Consider the following 18468-nt stretch of genomic DNA (forward strand, 5'->3'; position numbering starts at 1 on the left):
ACTGTGCATGACCAAGAACTGTTTCCAAGAACTGTATTAAAAAAATATTACCAAGAACTGTTCCAAGAACTATACGCACTCTGATGTTGAACTATTAAGAACTTTCCAAGTCGTTTCTGAAGCCAAGTCCTGCTTAATTGGAACTGTGTCATAAGACGTGCAGGACCTGAACTCTGACCTCTGAAGATAATTCACGAACTGTGAACAACAATGAACCTTATTTCCTCAACAATAATCTTTATTTTCTGAACTGTGAACGTGCCTACAGTGAACTGTTTATTATTAATGGCTTCCAGTGTTATGAGTGCAATCACTCACCTCTGTTCTCCTCGTCCTCCTAGTTTCTCATCCTCGGCTCTCTGCATCCCACCTGGCTCCGGTTCCAGCTCCATATACTCCCGGAATCCAGCTTGTTATCTAACTTCAAGTCTGGCTCGGGTCACCTGCAGCTCCCTAATTTTCAACGCTACAAGCGGGCCTTCTCTCCACTCTATCCCTAGAGGTAACCCCAGTGCAGCACCCTTTTGTTTATTGATTTATTGTAAATAAATCTCTCTTCGTCCACAATCACTTCCCTTCTTTGCTTCCTAGCGTTTGAGTCCATCACCTGAAACGGTTCGGTCCTATCCAGACCTCTAACCACAACAGCTGAATTAATTCAGCACAATGCAAAAAATGGGTTTACCATGTGAAACTAATGTGATACTGTGCCTTGTTATGTCTGCAGAATTTGGAAGCAGGAACAGACTGGATCCGTGTAAACCTTTAACAATAATATTTTGGAATGTGTGGATTTCAGGGCAAGTTGAATATTTTCCTTACATAATTTAATGCCATTTAATTTTAGTGGTTTGATATCCAGGTAAGAACGATATTTTAACATATTTTGCAAGCTTTGTTCCGTGTGTTTTCACTCGTGTATTTACTTCCACATTGAAAATACACATGAAAACATTTCACATACAGGCACTTTCTCAATATTTTGCCCGGTTTAAAAATGGCGGCTCGGTCTCCATGACGGCACATTCGCATTATGTAGGTAGCATTACAACTGTGCTCTCCAGTTCTTATATAAGGCTCTGTGGTGTAAGTCCACTTTAGCACCGCTCGCATAAAACTGTCAATTTAAGGCAAATATCTTCATTGAAGGTTCCCATGACAGCACAATCACTCCCAATATTCTTTTCACCTTCACATCATTGGAGGAGATGGCATCTGTGTACGTTTTATATGAACACAGGACATTTAACTTTATTTTGGCTTTGGATGTTTTATAAATAGGCCACTCTAAGTTATTGTCTAATCATAGTGTTTTCTGTGTTAAAGAAGACTGAGTGAAAATAAACAAACAGCTCATGTGGAATAACTTTGAATCAGATTTATGCGTGTGTGCACCGATCACAAAATACAGAGTAAGTAAGCACCAAAGTCTCAAATGCGCTAAATTATAGATGGAATTTCAGTCCCTGAAAATCAATCATGTGGCTGCAAACCTCACCTACTTGCATGTTCAACACCCATGATTTTGTGCACTGACGTGGGCACATCCCAAATTGCTTCTTCATGAAGGCAAACATACTAAACTGACAATACGTGTTATTGTGCGCATTGGAAAGATGCAATCTTCAGTAAATCAGCATGCACATTGTTTGGCAAGTTCTACAGTGTTTGTGCATGTTTTTATACATGCTAACCTTGAGTAAATCAGGCTTTTAGTGATTACACTCACCAGTCCTACACACACCAGTCTGTGTCATAATGTAGCAAACAGCATTACACTGCATGAGTGTCCTGCTGCAATAACAGTAATTGATACTGGGGAACCACTGCAGCATTTTTCCGTCCTGGATAAAATGGACTGGTTCTGGTTGATTCAAATAGAATTTGGTCTCTCAGCATAACTGCAATTATGGGGTTTTGCTAAACTGGAGAATGGGGGTGCTGCACCCTCATACACTCAACAAAAATATAAACGCAACACTTTTGGTTTTGCTCCCATTTTGTATGAGATGAACTCAAAGATCTAAAACTTTTTCCATATCACCATTTCCCTCAAATATTGTTCACAAACCAGTCTAAATCTGTGATAGTGAGCACTTCTCCTTTGCTGAGATAATCCATCCCCACCTCACAGGTGTGCCATATCAAGATGCTGATTAGACACCATGATTAGTGCACAGGTGTGCCTTAGACTGCCCACAATTCAGAGTGGCCTTTTATTGTGGACAGTGCACCCTCTTAAAGGCCTGCAAAATGCTGCAAATCATCAAGAAAAAGTGGATGAATGAACCTGCACTTCTACCATCACCAAAAAGCCTGCAAGACCAGAGTGCATAAAAGAACGAAACAAAACTGAAACTAACAAAAGCAAAACGAAGCGAAAGGTAGCCTTGACACTTTAAACAAAATCAAAACAAAACACTCATGATGATGTCACGTGACTTGACAGCACCTGCAGGTGCGAGATCTGGTTGTCTTGACAAGAGGTTTGTCTTCAGAACAACAACGTGTGACCAACGCATCCACGTTCCAGCCATGGACGTCATACGAACGTGCACACACCCGTTTGTGGTGCATAGCCGTCTATGGCTGTGCGCACAGCCTCTCCAGCCACAGACGGCTGCAATATGCGTAAATAGTTAAAGAAGTTGATCAAACATTCTTGCCGCCATTGTTTCTCTATGACAATGTTGCTTTCTGTCCCACATATGGACGAGTCACGTTCAGCTTGTCGGATCTTTAGTTACTTATCTGTTCAGATATCATCAATGTTCATGCAAGACGTCGGACTTGGGAGGTTGGATGACAAACGGAACACTGACAGTACGGGAACCACGCAAACAATAAGGAACTGTTAAGACAGAAAGCAAAACGGAATACAGATGAATTGAAGTTGTCATCGGGATTTGTTCATATTTTTCAACCGTTTGAAAATTCTGACGAAGCGCCAGCTACAGGAACAAAGCTGGATGACTGTTAAATGATGTCTCCGAAAGTCAACGTAAGTCCAGATTTCTTGTTTCGTTTTAGCTTTGGTGTCCTTCGTTAGTGCCGTGTGACCGGGGATTAAGATCAGTGGTTACCCCCTGCAGCAAGACACCAGTGTGTGCGTGGATCAGTGGAAAATTCTCATTCCTATGTAACACACTGTATTTTGTGAATTTTGTAACTTTAAGACAGAGAAATCCTGTTTTTACCTCTGACACATTAAGTGCCAATGCTTGTTCCAGTAGTGACTGTGCATGGGGGGCCAAACCGTGGTGCAGCAGTAGGTTAGCAGCATTGGTGAGGGGCAGGTGGCGATGAGAAGGTGGGGTTGAGCCCAGCACATGGCGCAGGCACTGCAGAGCACGGCTGCCATTGCCTTTGGCCCGCCAGAATAAAGCTGCCTCATTGTAGACTTGCCAATGGGGAACGCTGTCCTACATTCATACAGATTTGAGTTAGCACACAGTACTTCCTGCAGAGTAAAATATACTCTGCCAGGATGATATTTGGTCCCAGTCCAAACAGAGTTAAATATAGTCTTATCACAGTGCTAAATCAACTCTATCACAGGATAAAATCAACTCTATCAAGCTGTGAATGACTGTTATTGGAGTTGAAAAACATGATTTGACAAGACAGTACAGCTGATTTCACTCTATAATAGAATGTATTTAACTCTGTTTGGACTGGGACCAAATGTTATCCTGGCAGAGTATATTCTACTCTGTAAAATTTACTGTGCAGTAAAAGTCAAGGCTTCATCTCTGGAATTATCTGATGTGGGCATAGGTGGAAGCATCTCTCTTACTTGTTTCATAGCTTGAGATATTCTGGAGCCAATCTGCTCGAGCGTCCACCCTACACTACGAAACTGTAGTATCTGTAAACACAGTCACATTAATGTACATCCATCCTTCAATACCAGTTCAGATAAAATCAGTCACTCTGCTTTTGCTTTTTTTCCATCACAACCACAACAAAATAAAGGGACAGACGCATACTCGGGAAGCAGAGGGATCTGGAAGCTCCTGCCCTTCCACAGTCCAGTCTAGTGAGGCAGGCAAAAGGGCTGGATAAGGCTGAGGGACAGGATCACAAGCAGGCAGGACAACACTCTGTGGAGGACTGCTGTTCCCATACAGCAGAGTTGACACTGGACTGAATGCACACAGTTACACAAATTTAACCTCAAATTTCACTGCTGATGGTGCACAAGACATGTATGACATGCTGCATGTTCTCACCTCAGGCCTTGTGTTTCAGGAGGCAGGTAGTATGTCGGCAGCAGGTGAGCAGGGGGAACGGTGGGGTACTTGTGAGCACAGTCAGTCCTCTGGGGCCACAATATCCTTTGCATGTCCTAAAGAGAGAGGAAAAAATCTTATGTGTTCATCCTCTTACAATAAGACCAGGCGTGCCATGCAAACTATTATTTTTACAACTGTTTTTTCCCATATTTATTATTATTATAACATGTAGTATTACCATTTTATAGTAGGAGTAAAATGTACCCATCCAATTTTGTCAGAAATCACACCTCAAGAAAGTCACACCCCCACGTTCCTTTGGTTTCATCGAAAAGACTGCAGATGAAATCATACTGAAACAGATTGCCAGGTCTAGATAGATAGACAGATACGCTATTGATCCCAGAGGGAAATTCAAGGTCTGCAGTTTCCTCACAGAATTGAGCTACATTTTAAAGGCTCCCTGCCACGCCATGATGTTTTTACATATTATTGAAGAATATAAAAAGCTTTTTCCACGTTTTCTTTGTTTTTTACCATAAAACTACACTGAACAAGGATTTAGATGTTTCGTTACCCATCTGAGAATTTGAATTTACCACCTCCGAGTTGACCTACTTTTTTGCTGCGACGGATGTGACGTCATGCGAGTAAATGTGTCGCAGCGCGGCTCTGTTTACCAACACGGCAGACACGGACAGCGAAGGCATAGTGAGGGATTATAGCGAAGATTTAAGTGATGTATCGATTGTTTTTGAAGAAGATGAGGAAGTTTCTGATCAACAAAGCCACGGTGTAAATGGCTGTGCGAAGTTGCAATGACGAACTGGAGTCAGGTCGAGACCCCGATGAGGACGACGAGCATGCAGATGAGCTTCCCTGAGACGGTTTCTGACAGTTTGTGCAGAAATTCTTTGGTTATGCAAACTGATTGTTTCAGCAGCTGTCTGAGTGGCTGGTCTCAGGCGATCTTGGAGGTGAACATGCTGGATGTGGAGGTCCTGGGCTGGTGTGGTTACACGTGGTCTGCGGTTGTGAGGCTGGTTGGATGTACTGCCATATTCTCTGAAACGCCTTTGGAGACGGCTTATGGTAGAGAAATGAACATTCAATACACGAGCAACAGCTCTGGTTGACATTCCTGCTGTCAGCATGCCAATTGCACGCTCCCTCAAATCTTGCGACGTCTGTGGCATTGTGTTGTGTGATAAAACTGCACCTTTCAGAGTGGCCTTTTATTGTGGGCAGTCTAAGGCACACCTGTGCACTAATCATGGTGTCTAATCAGCATCTTGATATGGCACACCTGTGAGGTGGGATGGATTATCTCAGCAAAGGAGAAGTGCTCACTATCACAGATTTAGACTGGTTTGTGAACAATATTTGAGGGAAATGGTGATATTGTGTATGTGGAAAAAGTTTTAGATCTTTGAGTTCATCTCATACAAAATGGGAGCAAAACCAAAAGTGTTGCATTTATATTTTTGTTGTGTATATATATATATATATATATATATATATATATATATATATATATATATATAATTTCTGCATTCTTGCTCTGAAAATAATTTCTGAACAAAAATTACTAATGCATAATCTGAAATTAATTGGCACACCCTGTTTACCTCTGCTCAGCAATTATTGAATTTATCCCTTGTCATTCATCATCTGTGCACAAAATTGATAATCTTAAATTACTACTTTTTGCACTCGAGTTAATGTTTGTATGCAAATTACGAATATAGGCTCTTGAAATTTGTCTGGACTGCTTTCAAAATTTGTGCTTGCAAATTAACTGTTTACATGACAAATTATGCATAATTCTTTCTCTAGTTTATCTGTGTGTACAATCTGCACATCTGAAAACACTGCACAACCATTTTATTAGTGAGGCAGAAAATAAACACAATCTCTTCCACTGCACTGGTTAAGTGAAATTAGAATGTGATTATGTTGCAGGCCTGTGCATCAGTGCTGACATCAACTATATATATATATATATATATATATATATATATATATAGTGACACTATTGCCACCTAATGGTTGCTTATTTTAATGCTGTCACAGACAAGAACAGAACTTACTGCGAAAGTTATTTACACAAAAGGGTTTTTGACTACTTTCTTAGAAGTAAGAAATTTTTTTCTGACTAAACTATGATTGTTGACCCATTCTTCTTCAGTTTCTTATGTTGAAGTTTGCTGACAGCTGCTTGGACACAGGCTGCATGCCAACAGGAACTACGGTACATTTATATCTGAATAGTAAAAAATAAAAAATAAATAAATAAATATAATATATAATATAAATATTTTGTGGTGTTTTCCATGACTATGGAACTGGAAGTGCATGTCATAGACAATTAACAGTAACTGAAATGGTATAAAAATGTATTTCATGGTTTGAAACACAAATAATAAATTCTACTGTTTTATTTCAAATAAATACCTTATCCCAGGGGTCACTGAGCGAGAGGTGGGGTTCAACCTGGACATAAATTTTCTGGAAAATGGAGCCTATCCCAGCAGTCATAGGGCAAAATGCACAGTACACCCTGGATAGGACGCCAGTCAATCACAGGATCATTTAACTGGGTCTATTTTCCCCATAATGACAACATCATAAAGTTGTTTTTTTGTTTGTTTTTTGCAAATTTATTTATAATAAAAAACACGTACATACATATTCACTGCCTTTGCTCAATATTTTGTTGATGCACCTTTGGCAGCAATTACAGTCTCAAGTCTTCTTAAATATGATGCCACAAGCTTGGTGCACCTATATGTGGGCAGTTTTGCACATTCCTCTTTGCAGCACCTCTCAAGCTCCATCAGGTTGGATGGGGAGCATCGGTGCACAACCATTTTCAGATCTCTACAGAGATGTTCAATCAGATTCAGGTCTGGGCTCTGGGTGGTCACTCAAGGACATTTACAGAGTTGTCCTGAAGCCACACCTTTGATATCTTGGTTGTGTGCTTAGGGTCATTGTCCTGCTGAAAGATAAACTGTCACCCCAGTCTGAGGTCAAGAGCGCTCTGGAGCAGGTTTTCATCCAGGATGTCTCTGTATGTTGCTGCATTCATCATCCCCTCAATCCTGACTAGTCCTCCTGATGAAAAACATCCCCACAGCATGATGCTGCCACCACCATGCTTCACTGTAGGGATGGTGCCTGGTTTCCTCCAAACATGATGCCTGGCATTCATACCAGAGTTCAATCATTGTCTCAGACCAGATAATTTTGTTTCTTATGGTCTGAGAATCCTTCAGGTGCCTTTTGGCAAACTCCAGGCAGGCTGCCTTTTACTAAGGAGTGGCTTCCGTTTGGTCACTCTACCATACAGGCCTGATTGGTGGATTGTTGCACAAATGGTTGTCCTTCTGGAAGGTTTCTTCTCTCCACAGAGGAATGCTGGAGCTCTGACAGAGTGACCACTGGGTTCTTCGTCACCTCTCTGAATGAGGTCCTTCTCCCCCGATTGCTCAGTTTAGATGGGCAGCCAGCTCTTGGAAGAGTCCTGGTGGACCTGAATGTCTTTCATTTGTGGATGATGCAGGCCACTGTGCTCATTGGGACCTTCAAAATCAGCAGAAACGTTTCTGTATCCTTCCCCAGATTTGTGCCTTAAGACAATCCTGTCTCGGAAGTCTACAGACAACTCCTTTGACTTCATGCTTGGTTTGCGCTCTGGCATGCACTGTCAACTGTTGAACCTTATATGAAAACAGGTTTGTGCCTTTTTTTTATTTTTAATAAATTTGCAAAAATCAAGAAAAAACATTCACACTGTCATTATGGGGTATTGTATGTGGAATTTGGAGTGAAAAAAGAAAAAGAAAAGAATTTCATCCATTTTGGAATGAGGCTGTAACATAAAGTGTGGAAAAAGTGAAGTGCTGTGAATACTTTCAGGATGCACGGTACCTGGGGAATTCCATAGTGAATATTTATTTTCCTTGAAAACAGCATTGTGTAGATGAACTGCAGGAGGAAGCACGTGCACGTGCATGAGGTTTTGAAATCATCTGTGACCTGACTCACTTGTGTGAGATGTGTGTGCCCAGGGCATGCAGGGGAACATCTGCAAGATGTCTTGCAAATCACTTCAGAGGAGTTACCAAGTTTCAAAAACAGCATTTTTAGATTTAGAGGTCTTTATTTCTTGCTAACGTTTACAAAATACATAAGAAACATATTTGATTTATACAGAAATAAGCTGTTGGAAGTGTTTACCACCATCTTAGTTTATTTTGTTCAAGCAAGCAGCCAGCTGACATCATGCTGCCTTTCCTTACTTCAACTGGCAGTCACAATGTCCTTCCCAGCACCGATGGAGAAAGACCCAATGGGGGAAGACCCCATCTATATTATTATAGCCAAGTGGCCTTTGTGTACGTGTATTGCTTCTATCACGCAAAAACCAGGGAGTTCTGACATTTGCCGTTTGGTATGATTATGTATTTTGGGTCAAGAATGAATGCTGCAAAAATGGAAAGGTGACAGAACTAATATTTTTGGAGAAATTAGCAATTTTAGCTAACCAATAAACAATGGATGTTGTGCTGTAATGCACCATGGGAGTTTGGGGTTTTAAATGTTATTATGGTTCATGTTTGTTTAACAGTGGTATTAGTGTTATTGATTTATTGTGATTTTGTTGTTCAGTTGGTTTAGTCAGTTTAGCTACGTTATGTTGCCGTTACCAAGAGTGAGTTCAGTCTCATGTTGCTGACACCATGAGTGAAATATGTATTGTGGTTGATCTCCAAGTTGTTTGTGTCTAAAATTACTAGCACCTGCATGCGGTAAAGACAAACAGCTGTGTGTGCATACAACTTCGATCAGGGACAAACAGAGCACAGCTCACATTTGCTGTTTGGCATGATTATGTATTTTGGGTTGAGGATGAACGGAGCCAAAACGGAACGCTGATTGGACTAATAGTTTTACAGAACCTACGAATATTAGCTAACTTTGCAAATTACATTTTGGACTCACACCTTTCCAGCAGGGGCAGTAAATCATCTTTATATTAAAAGTGTGAGTGTAAGTGCATATTGTAAATACGTTAAAAGTACATGGATGACACAAGAAAGTGAAAACACTTATTTCCATTGTGGCCCATTTAAAATTCAAATGACAATAGAAGTAATAATAAAATAATAATAATAATAATAATAATAATAATAGGTGTATTTGATAACAAGAACCTAAACAATTTCTAAATACATTAAGACAGTAAGTTAACATTAAAAATGACATAATTAACAGGAAATAAAAAGGTTGAGTTCCTCTTCTAAAAATTGTTGAGGTCAAAGTTTCTAAAAACATTCTGGACTGACATGCCATTCCAAATCATTGTTTAATCCTCTTCAGTCCAGGCAAAATTATAATCTTTTTTTAAACATTTGACAAACTTCATGGCTTGACAGTAGCAAGGCTCCAATTTTGACTTAAATGGGAATTGGTCGGTAATTCTTGCAGATACAGTTTGTCCACAGTAGGTTCTGTGATGAATGATATGCGCACAACCTTATCATCGGTCTTATCAGACGGTTTCACTGTGTGCAAAGTACAGAAGAGTTGGGAGGGAGAGGATTAATTTATTACCACCCTAGAGCCCGTAGATCCCCACGGGCAACACGCTAATGTGATCTGAAGTTGCTACCAAAATGTAGGTCACAATTTTTTTTCAAATGGTGCAAATGTTGATCATATTGGCTATATGATGTTATGAATCCCTTACTTAAATGATAAGAAATAAAACTGCAGTGGTGCCAAAGAAAAAAAAAATTATGACTTAAATCATAAACAAGAGTGCTCTGAGAGCATAATATCCAGTGGTGGGCACAGCTAACCACAAAGTTAGCTTCAATAACCATTAATCAGATAAGTGAAAAGTTACCTTTTATGACGATAAACCGATAAACTGCTAAAAATGTATCTTTATGACAGATAACCGCTAACTATTAGTATTGATTCGGACGTGGCCACATCAGATTACACTGTCGGCTTCTGATAAACCAATTTCACTTTAAGGACCGCGAGGGCTGCTGGGTAAATTCAAGGAACACAAACACACAAGAATGCACAAAAAATGAATGAAAAAAAAAATTAAAACCCCAAACACTGTCATCATCTTTCAAAAGCAATAAAATACAGTGTTAGAAGTCACAGTTTATCTCAGTATTAGATACGCTGTCATTTATGAACTTAAAAAGCTGCTGCTTTTTTCCACACACTTTCAACCCTGCGGCTTGAACAACCGAAAAACATCCATTAATGCATTGACTGACAGAGTACAATACACGTAGTAAATATAAATTCTTACCTGTTAGTTTCAGTGGGATTCATCTGAATAAACAATCGCCCTGAGATTATCCAAAACGGTCTAAACGGTGAAGAAACGTCCCTCTGTACACAGCTGCGCCGTGAGAGCTCCTCTCTCCCACCGAGTCTTGGCGATACCATCACCAACAAAGAAATAAAATAAAAATAATGTTAAAATTAGCCCGTTATTTTTTGTCGAGCGGACGATAACGCTTCTCTTCTTCTTCTTTCAGAGCCAATGGCGGACGGCACCAGCTTAAGGTGCATTTACTGCCACCTACCGGGCTAGTGAGTGATTGCTGAGATTTTACAAAACCTTAACTCCTGGCAGCCATAGTCATTTGTTTAGATGCGATGAAGTAATCCTGTGTCCTTTATATATTTAAATAATTCTTTTTGCACGATGCGTGATGAGTTTTGCAGCAGATTTCCAAGGGGCAAGGGACGGAAACACTGTAATGTCCAAAGTGAAACTGAACTGCACTACCCACAACGCTCCGTGCATCGACCCGCCAATCACGTTTTGTGCTTAATGATGACATCATCAGCAAGCGACAGCCAGTCTGCCATAAATAAACATACAACAGATGGACTAAAATGTTTGATTTTAGGGTTTACAAATGTTTTTGGCCATTAAACTTTGGTCACTTTACCAGCAAAAAAAAAAAAAAAATGTTATAGGACTGAAAGTTATCTGAAATAAATTTATCGGAAGATAATTGGTCCGATGATGGTTTTAAAACTTACCTGAAAAGCTAATCTGCTAGCAAAAACATTAGCTTCGATAATTATCTGCTATCAGATTAGCTGAACTGTGCCCACCACTGATAATATCCAGCGCTGGCAAATGATGCATTGGTACAAGTGCTTGGTAGATTCTGATAACATTTCAAGGTATGTGATAGTTGATATTTCAGAATGCAGATACCAACTCATGAATCTGACGGTCTATATTTGGAAAACAAGGGCCATAACGCTGGTAAAATGGGTCCAAATCGAGCGATATAATATGCGCACTACCAAACTATAACAAGGACTTGTACCAAGTTTCACAAAATTCCTCCTAAAAACATGAGGGGAGTTTATTTCAGAATGCAAGCACCCACTCGTGAAACTGACAGTCTAAATTTGTTAATCAAGGTCCATCACACTGCTAAAATGGGCTCAACTTGAACAATATGATAATATGCATATGACCATCCTATAACAAGGACTTGCTTCATGAAATTCTTCCTAAAAATGTGAGAGGAGTTGATTTCAGAACACTTTTTGGGGTTGAGGAAGGGATGGACAGACAGACAGGCATAGCCACGACATAATCCCTGTTCAAGCCTTCGGCCAGTGGGGGATAAAAACCCAGAGGCTGCACAGCTTTAAATTTGAAACAATTTTGAAGCAAATTTTAGTAATGACAAGTAAGAAACACTTACAAAAGCAAGAGAATATATTCAATTATTTATACTTTGCATATCTGTATGTAAATTGTTACCAAGGTTTTGCTTTTTAAGTAAATATCACTCCACTTCTTTTTCACTGCAATTGTATTAAAATATGAGCAATTACCATAACTGAGAGGAAATCTGGGTATTTTCTGTAGCTATGGCTACAAAAGCCAGCTAGCTATTGTGGCTAAAGAACATACTGTGATTATGTTTCTGTAGTTTCCAATTTATGTACGAATGAATCCTTGATTAACACTGTAAGATACGACCCTTTCTGGTGCAAAGGTCGGTCCTGACATTGAGAAAGATGGGATTACGTCTGCTTGGTTTTTCTTTTTTTTTGGTTAACAGAGATGGATATGAAAAAACAAACAAACACACACCTGTACCAAATAAAAAGAAGGAAACAAAACCTCACAACAATCTATCTTGCCTGCGTATGAGCCTGACCGCTGGCCCACAGGGTGACTGCAGGGTCCTGGTCTCCAGACACAGAGGGATGAAGTTGGGGGTTTGCAGCAGTCTGGTTTGAGTTGCGCTCAGACACAAGTGCCACACTGGATGCCACAGACACCTCCTCCCCAAACTGTGGGGCAAGGAAAAAAAACAAAACAAAAACATAATCTTTGTTGCCTGAATTTAAGTTTACTTAATTATCCTTCCTGTAGACATCACGCACAGTGTGAGATGTAAAACACTCACTTGGACATAGTGAACATGTTCAAAGAGATCACCGCGGTGATAGCGCACGGGCAGGTCAAACGAGCAGGAAAGACTGCGCTGCTGCTGGGTCAGTCGACACATCTGATGGTTCCCTGGTGCAAAAAAATAATTTAAAAAATCTCATGAATCAAAGCACAGTAACGCACAAAATCCAAAATAAAAGAGCTGATAATACAGAAAAAAGATGTAACTTGTAGTCCAGTGTGACCTAAGTATACGCTGGAAAATCAAGTCTAACTAGCTATTTTGACTACAAATTAGACAAATATACTTGATAAGATTTTAGCAAGGGTGGTGGCTAAGCAGTGAAGTATGCTTGTTTCTGGTGCAGAATGTTCCTGGTTCAAACCCCACCCCTGCCAAATCTCCATGTAATATGGAGTTGCATCAAGAAGGGCATCCATCCTAAAACCATGTCAATATTTAGATCCACCTCGGATCTACTGTGGTGACCCCAAGTGAAAGCAAAGGAGCAGCTAAAGGTACTTACTTTTACTTTGAAAAATTTTGTGTTTTTGCAGTGTAAATTCAAACCAAAATCCAGAAGTGTAAAATTGTAATTCTGCATCTTATTCACTCCCTCAATTCAACTCAAATTCATGAAATTAAATTCAAGAGACATTTTCAAGTCAATTCTGAATTTTGCACAGCTCTGATGGTCATTGTGGCAATCCCTCGGTGGCGAGCAAGATAGTTAGGTTGATTCCTGGACGGAATGGTAGATCGAGAGATGGCTGAACAGGCCCAGTCCAATTCCGTATAGTTTCTGACAGACGCTGTAAAGTGTAATGTTTACGCCAATGACGCGCCAATAACAAAGTTGCTATGATCATATGTAAATGCTAGATAATGACTATGTTGTGTAGTACTGATAACTTAACAGATGTTTCAAAGGATATGTTTAGAAGGATAAGATTGGGTAGTGTTTATAAAATAGGTAACTGACATTTTTCAAGGGTGGTAATAAATTATGCAATGTTTATGTAATGAGTTGGAATGACGTACGAGTTCAGACTGTTTTTAGAACCTTAGACCTCAACAGTTTTTATAAGAACTCAACGCTTTTATTTCCTGTTAATTCTATGATCTTTAATGATCATTTACTGTCTGACTGTATTTATAAATTGTTTAGGTTCTTGTTATAATATACACACTATTATTATTATTATCAGCATTATTATTATTTTATTATTAATTATTGTGTTTTGTCATATAATTTTTAAATGGACTACATGGAAATACGTGTTTTCACTTACTTACATTGAACTTACTAAATAAAATCATGCTCTCAATATATGGATGATTTACTGCCCCATGCTGGATTGGTGCAAGTCCAGAATGTAAATATCAACGTCCATTGTTCAGTGTTGTTAGCTAATATCTGTAGTTTAGCTAATATCTGTAGTTTCTCCAAAAATATTACTCCTACTAACGTTCCTTTTTGGCAGCATTCATCCTTGACCCAAAATACATAAGTATACCAAACAGCAAATGTCAGCTCTCCCCAGTTTGTCCGTGGTCGAAACTGCTTATTTTTACACACCCACAAACAGAGACAGTGGCAGAACATATCAAAAGCACTACACTTTTCACTAATGGCAACTAGGGCTGCCACGACTAGTCAACTAGTCACGACTATGTCAACAAAACCTTCGACAACTAATTTAGTAGTCGACGAGTCATTTGCTTTGAACCTTGAACCAATGAAGCAGTGCTTCGATAGACTGCTTCGTTGGATCTTTGCTTCACTCCTCGTCAGGAGCGGCAACTCCGCTTCTTATCCCCCCCTCAAAGCCATTAATCATCAATCATGAGTCACTTTTGCGCGGATTAAAGTGACTAACTGGGACTCCTGTCGTTGCAAGAAAGAACTGAGAATCATCCTCCATTCCGCTGCTCCAAACGCTGCGCCACCAAGTCAAGTTAGAAAGAGAGAGTCGAACTTCAAAGCGAATTGCGGTTTAGATCAAACGACACCTCTTTCCAAACACTGTAATACAAACAATAAACTGCAATCGATCAAAATGGGGTTTTTTTCCTCCCAAAATGAGACATCCTGGCTGACATGCAGCAGCCCAAGACTGTATGTGTGGCTGCAGACCTGCAGACTCCAGCAGCCAGCTGAGCTCAGCTCAGACATATGGAGTGACATCCATGCCGTTAATGTCTGAAAGGAAATGCTTTTGACAAAAACTACAGATTTTTTTCTATCCATGTCCAGAGATCAATGATCCACCATGTAGTTTATTTATGTCCAGAGATCAAGGATCCAATAACCAATTTCATATCTATTTACTTTAAGACTCAATAAAATGTTTTTGACATAGAAAACCTGTAAAGCCTACTTGTAGCACACAGAAAATTCACAGGAGGTAACGATAAGGGAATCAATAAGGAATCATATCGACAAGCAGAATTGATAATGGTATCGACAGATAAAATGCGATAAGCTGTAATTTACGTATGATCCATCGAGTCGACTAATCGCATAAATAATCGTTGACTAGTCGACGATCAAAATAGTCGTTAGTGGCAGGAAACATGACACTTAACTCATTCATGGCAATGGCAACATAACACATAACATTGAATAAACCAATTGAACTACAGAAACATAAATCAATGACACAACACTGTTAAACTGACATGAACCACAATAAAATTTTAAACCCAAAAATCCTGAACTCCCATAGTGCATTGCAGCATAACATCCATTGTTCACTGTTGTTAGGTAATATTGCTCATTTCTCCAAAAACATTAGTCCTGTCAACTTTCTGTTTTCACAGTGTTCATACCTGACCCAAAATACATATGCACACCAAACAGCAAATGTCAGCTCTTCCCACTTTCTCCGTGATCAAAGCCATATACAACCCCAATTCCAATTAAGTTGGGACGTTGCGTAAAATGTAAATAAAAACAGAATACAATGATTTACAAATCCTCTTCAACCTATATTCAATTGAATACACCACAAAGACAAGATATTTAATGTTCAAACTGATAAACATTATTGTTTTTGTGCAAATATTTGCTCATTTTGAAATGGATGCCTGCAACACATTTCAAAAAAGCTGGGACAGTGGTATGTTTATCACTGTGTTACATCACCTTTCCTTCTAACAACACTCAATAAGCGTTTGGGAACTGAGGACACTAATTGTTGAAACTATGTCGGTAGAATTCTTTCCCATTCTTGCTTGATGTATGACGTCAGTTGTTCAACAGTCTCCATTGTCGTATTTTCCGGTTCATAATGCAACACACATTTTCAATGGGCATCAGGTCTGGACTGCAGGCAGGCCAGTCTAGTACCCGCACTCTTTTACTATGAAGCCACGCTGTTGTAAAACGTGCAGAATGTGGCTTGGCAATTGTCTTGCTGAAATAAGCAGTGATGTCCCTGAAAAAGACGTTGCTTGGATGGCAGCATGTGTTGTTCCAAAACCTGGATGTGCCTTTCAGCATTGATGGTACCATCACAGATGCGTAAGTTGCCCATGCCATGGGCACTAATACACCCCTGTACCATCACAGATGCTGGCTTTTGAACTTTTCGCTGGTAACAATCTGGATGGTCTTTTTCCTCTTTTGTCCAGAAGACACGACGTCCATGATTTCCAAAAACTATTTGAAATGTGGACTCATCAGACAACAGCACACTTTTCCACTCTGCGTCTGTCCATTTCAAATGAGCTCAGGCCCAGAAAAGGCAGCAGTGTTTCTGGATGTTGTTGATGTCTGACTTTCGCTTTGCATGGTAGAGTTTTAACTTGCACTTGTAGATGTAGCGACGAACTGTGTTAACTGACAATGGTTTTCTGAAGTGTTCCTGAGCCTATGCAGTAAGATCCTTTACACAATGATGTCGGTTTTTAATGCAGTGCTGTCTGAGTGATCGATGGTCACGGGCACTGAATGTTGGCTTTCGGCCTTGCCGTTTATGTGTAGAAAGTTCTTCAGATTCTCTGACTCTTCTGATTATATTATGGACTGTAGATGATGGAATCCCTAAATTCCTTGCAATTGAACATTGAGAAACATTGTTTTTAAACTGTTGGAATATTTTTACATGCAGTTGTTCACAAAGTGATGATCCTCACCCCATCAATGCTTGTGAATGGCTGAGCCTTTTGGGGATGCTCCTTTTATACCCAATCATGACACTCACAATTAGTGTCCTCAGTTCCTAAACGCTTATTGAGTGTTGTTAGAAGGAAAGGTGATGTAACACAGTGGTAAACATACCACTGCCCCAGCTTTTTTCAAACGTGTTGCAGGCATCAATTTCAAAATGAGCAAATATTTGCACAAAAACAATAAAGTTTATCAGTTTGAACATTAAATATCTTGTCTTTGTTGTGTATCCAATTGAATATAGGTTGAAGAAGATTTGCAAATTATTGTATTCTGTTTTTAATTTACATTTCACACAACATCCCAACTTCATTCGAATTGGGGCTGTACATATGCACAGAAGTCACTTGGCTATTATAATACAGATATTCCTTTTGCACCGACTCATGACACCTGGGTATTTCTTTTGCCTCCAAAATAAAAGCAGTTGCTTTGGGACTTTGGTTTTTTCCTCTGAAAATCACAGAAAAACACTTAGATTCTCGTCTGGTGATCAAGGACTCTGTCCTAAATCTCCATGACAGCTGCAGCGAGAAGCTTCAGTCATGATCTTGCCTCTGTGTTGTTGGCCCACACACCCCTGATACTAGCTGTGAGAAAATCTTGAACTTTGTTCTCAGTGTTGTAAACGCTGTGTGTGATTTGACATCTCACCCAGTTGGGCTTCCTTTGCCATCTGGGTCTCATGGATGATGTTGCGAAGGATCTGCTCCTCCTGCAGAACCTTGTGTTTGTCTAGCGCTTCCTGCTGGCGAAGGTAGTGGTCATGCTGCTTCTGATACTCCTTCAGCTCATTGAGAGTCCGCTGCAGGGACCTGTAAGTGTAGAAACAGGAAGCACTGTATGTGGAAGCTCTGTTATACTTTAGTGTGTGTACTTGTGCTTGCCTACCTGTGCTGGGCTTCCAGGCGTTGTTCCAGCTTCTGCTGACAGAGCACGGCGTGCTTCCTCCTCACGGCCTGTTCAAAGCCTGGACGGGCCTGCAGCGCCTGCTCGTAGCACAGCACTGAGTGGTTGTATTCCCCGAGCATCTGGTCACACAGAATGAGAAGGATGCGCATAGCACCGATAAGGTTTTGTGTTCAAATCACATGATGACAAAAATAAACCAAGGATACAACAAATATTACATTGTTGCATAATAGCAGAAGCACTGGTATTAAAGATATTTTTTATTCGTGTGTCTCAGTCAAGAACATTCTGCTATATTGTCAACTATACAGAAAAAAAATGCTGATAGTCTGTCTGACTTGTGTCAAGAAAATGCTGAATGTCAGATGACATAGCAAGAATCACGATCAATAAAGTGGCCACAGCCATCAGTGGAACACAGCAGAGGCAAGAAACAAAGACAATTCGATGATGAATTTGATCATGAATTATTAATTAATAAGGACATTTTTATTAATACACAATAATGCAATGAGAATATAAAGACAGGGAGTCTTTGTCAAAAGCATCTAAAGTCTGAGGGGGAAAGGCTTATTTGCAAAGTTATGAAACAATTTTAATACAACTACTGAAAGATTAAAACACAGAGTAACTGGTGGTTAGCTGAAGGAGGGTCCATGTCCCGCATGGATTCGCCCCT

The 18468-nt window shown here is 39.9% G+C and overlaps 1 protein-coding gene across 1 annotated transcript in view; it reads right to left on the reverse strand.

Moving 5' to 3' along the window:
* The window catches only part of ttc17 (tetratricopeptide repeat domain 17), a 100934-nt gene that overhangs the window by 58661 nt on the left and 23805 nt on the right, over positions 1–18468 (reverse strand). Inside the window, exons 8-15 of the mRNA XM_034184721.1 lie at positions 17769–17908; positions 17532–17692; positions 12719–12831; positions 12450–12602; positions 4233–4348; positions 3990–4146; positions 3797–3868; positions 3198–3422 (exon numbers count right to left, since the gene is read on the reverse strand). Of these exons, the coding sequence (XP_034040612.1) occupies positions 3198–3422; positions 3797–3868; positions 3990–4146; positions 4233–4348; positions 12450–12602; positions 12719–12831; positions 17532–17692; positions 17769–17908 (1137 nt within the window). The remainder of the gene's footprint in view (positions 1–3197; positions 3423–3796; positions 3869–3989; positions 4147–4232; positions 4349–12449; positions 12603–12718; positions 12832–17531; positions 17693–17768; positions 17909–18468) is intronic.

Source organism: Thalassophryne amazonica, chromosome 2 (assembly GCF_902500255.1).
Source record: "Thalassophryne amazonica chromosome 2, fThaAma1.1, whole genome shotgun sequence".
Taxonomy (NCBI): domain Eukaryota; kingdom Metazoa; phylum Chordata; class Actinopteri; order Batrachoidiformes; family Batrachoididae; genus Thalassophryne; species Thalassophryne amazonica.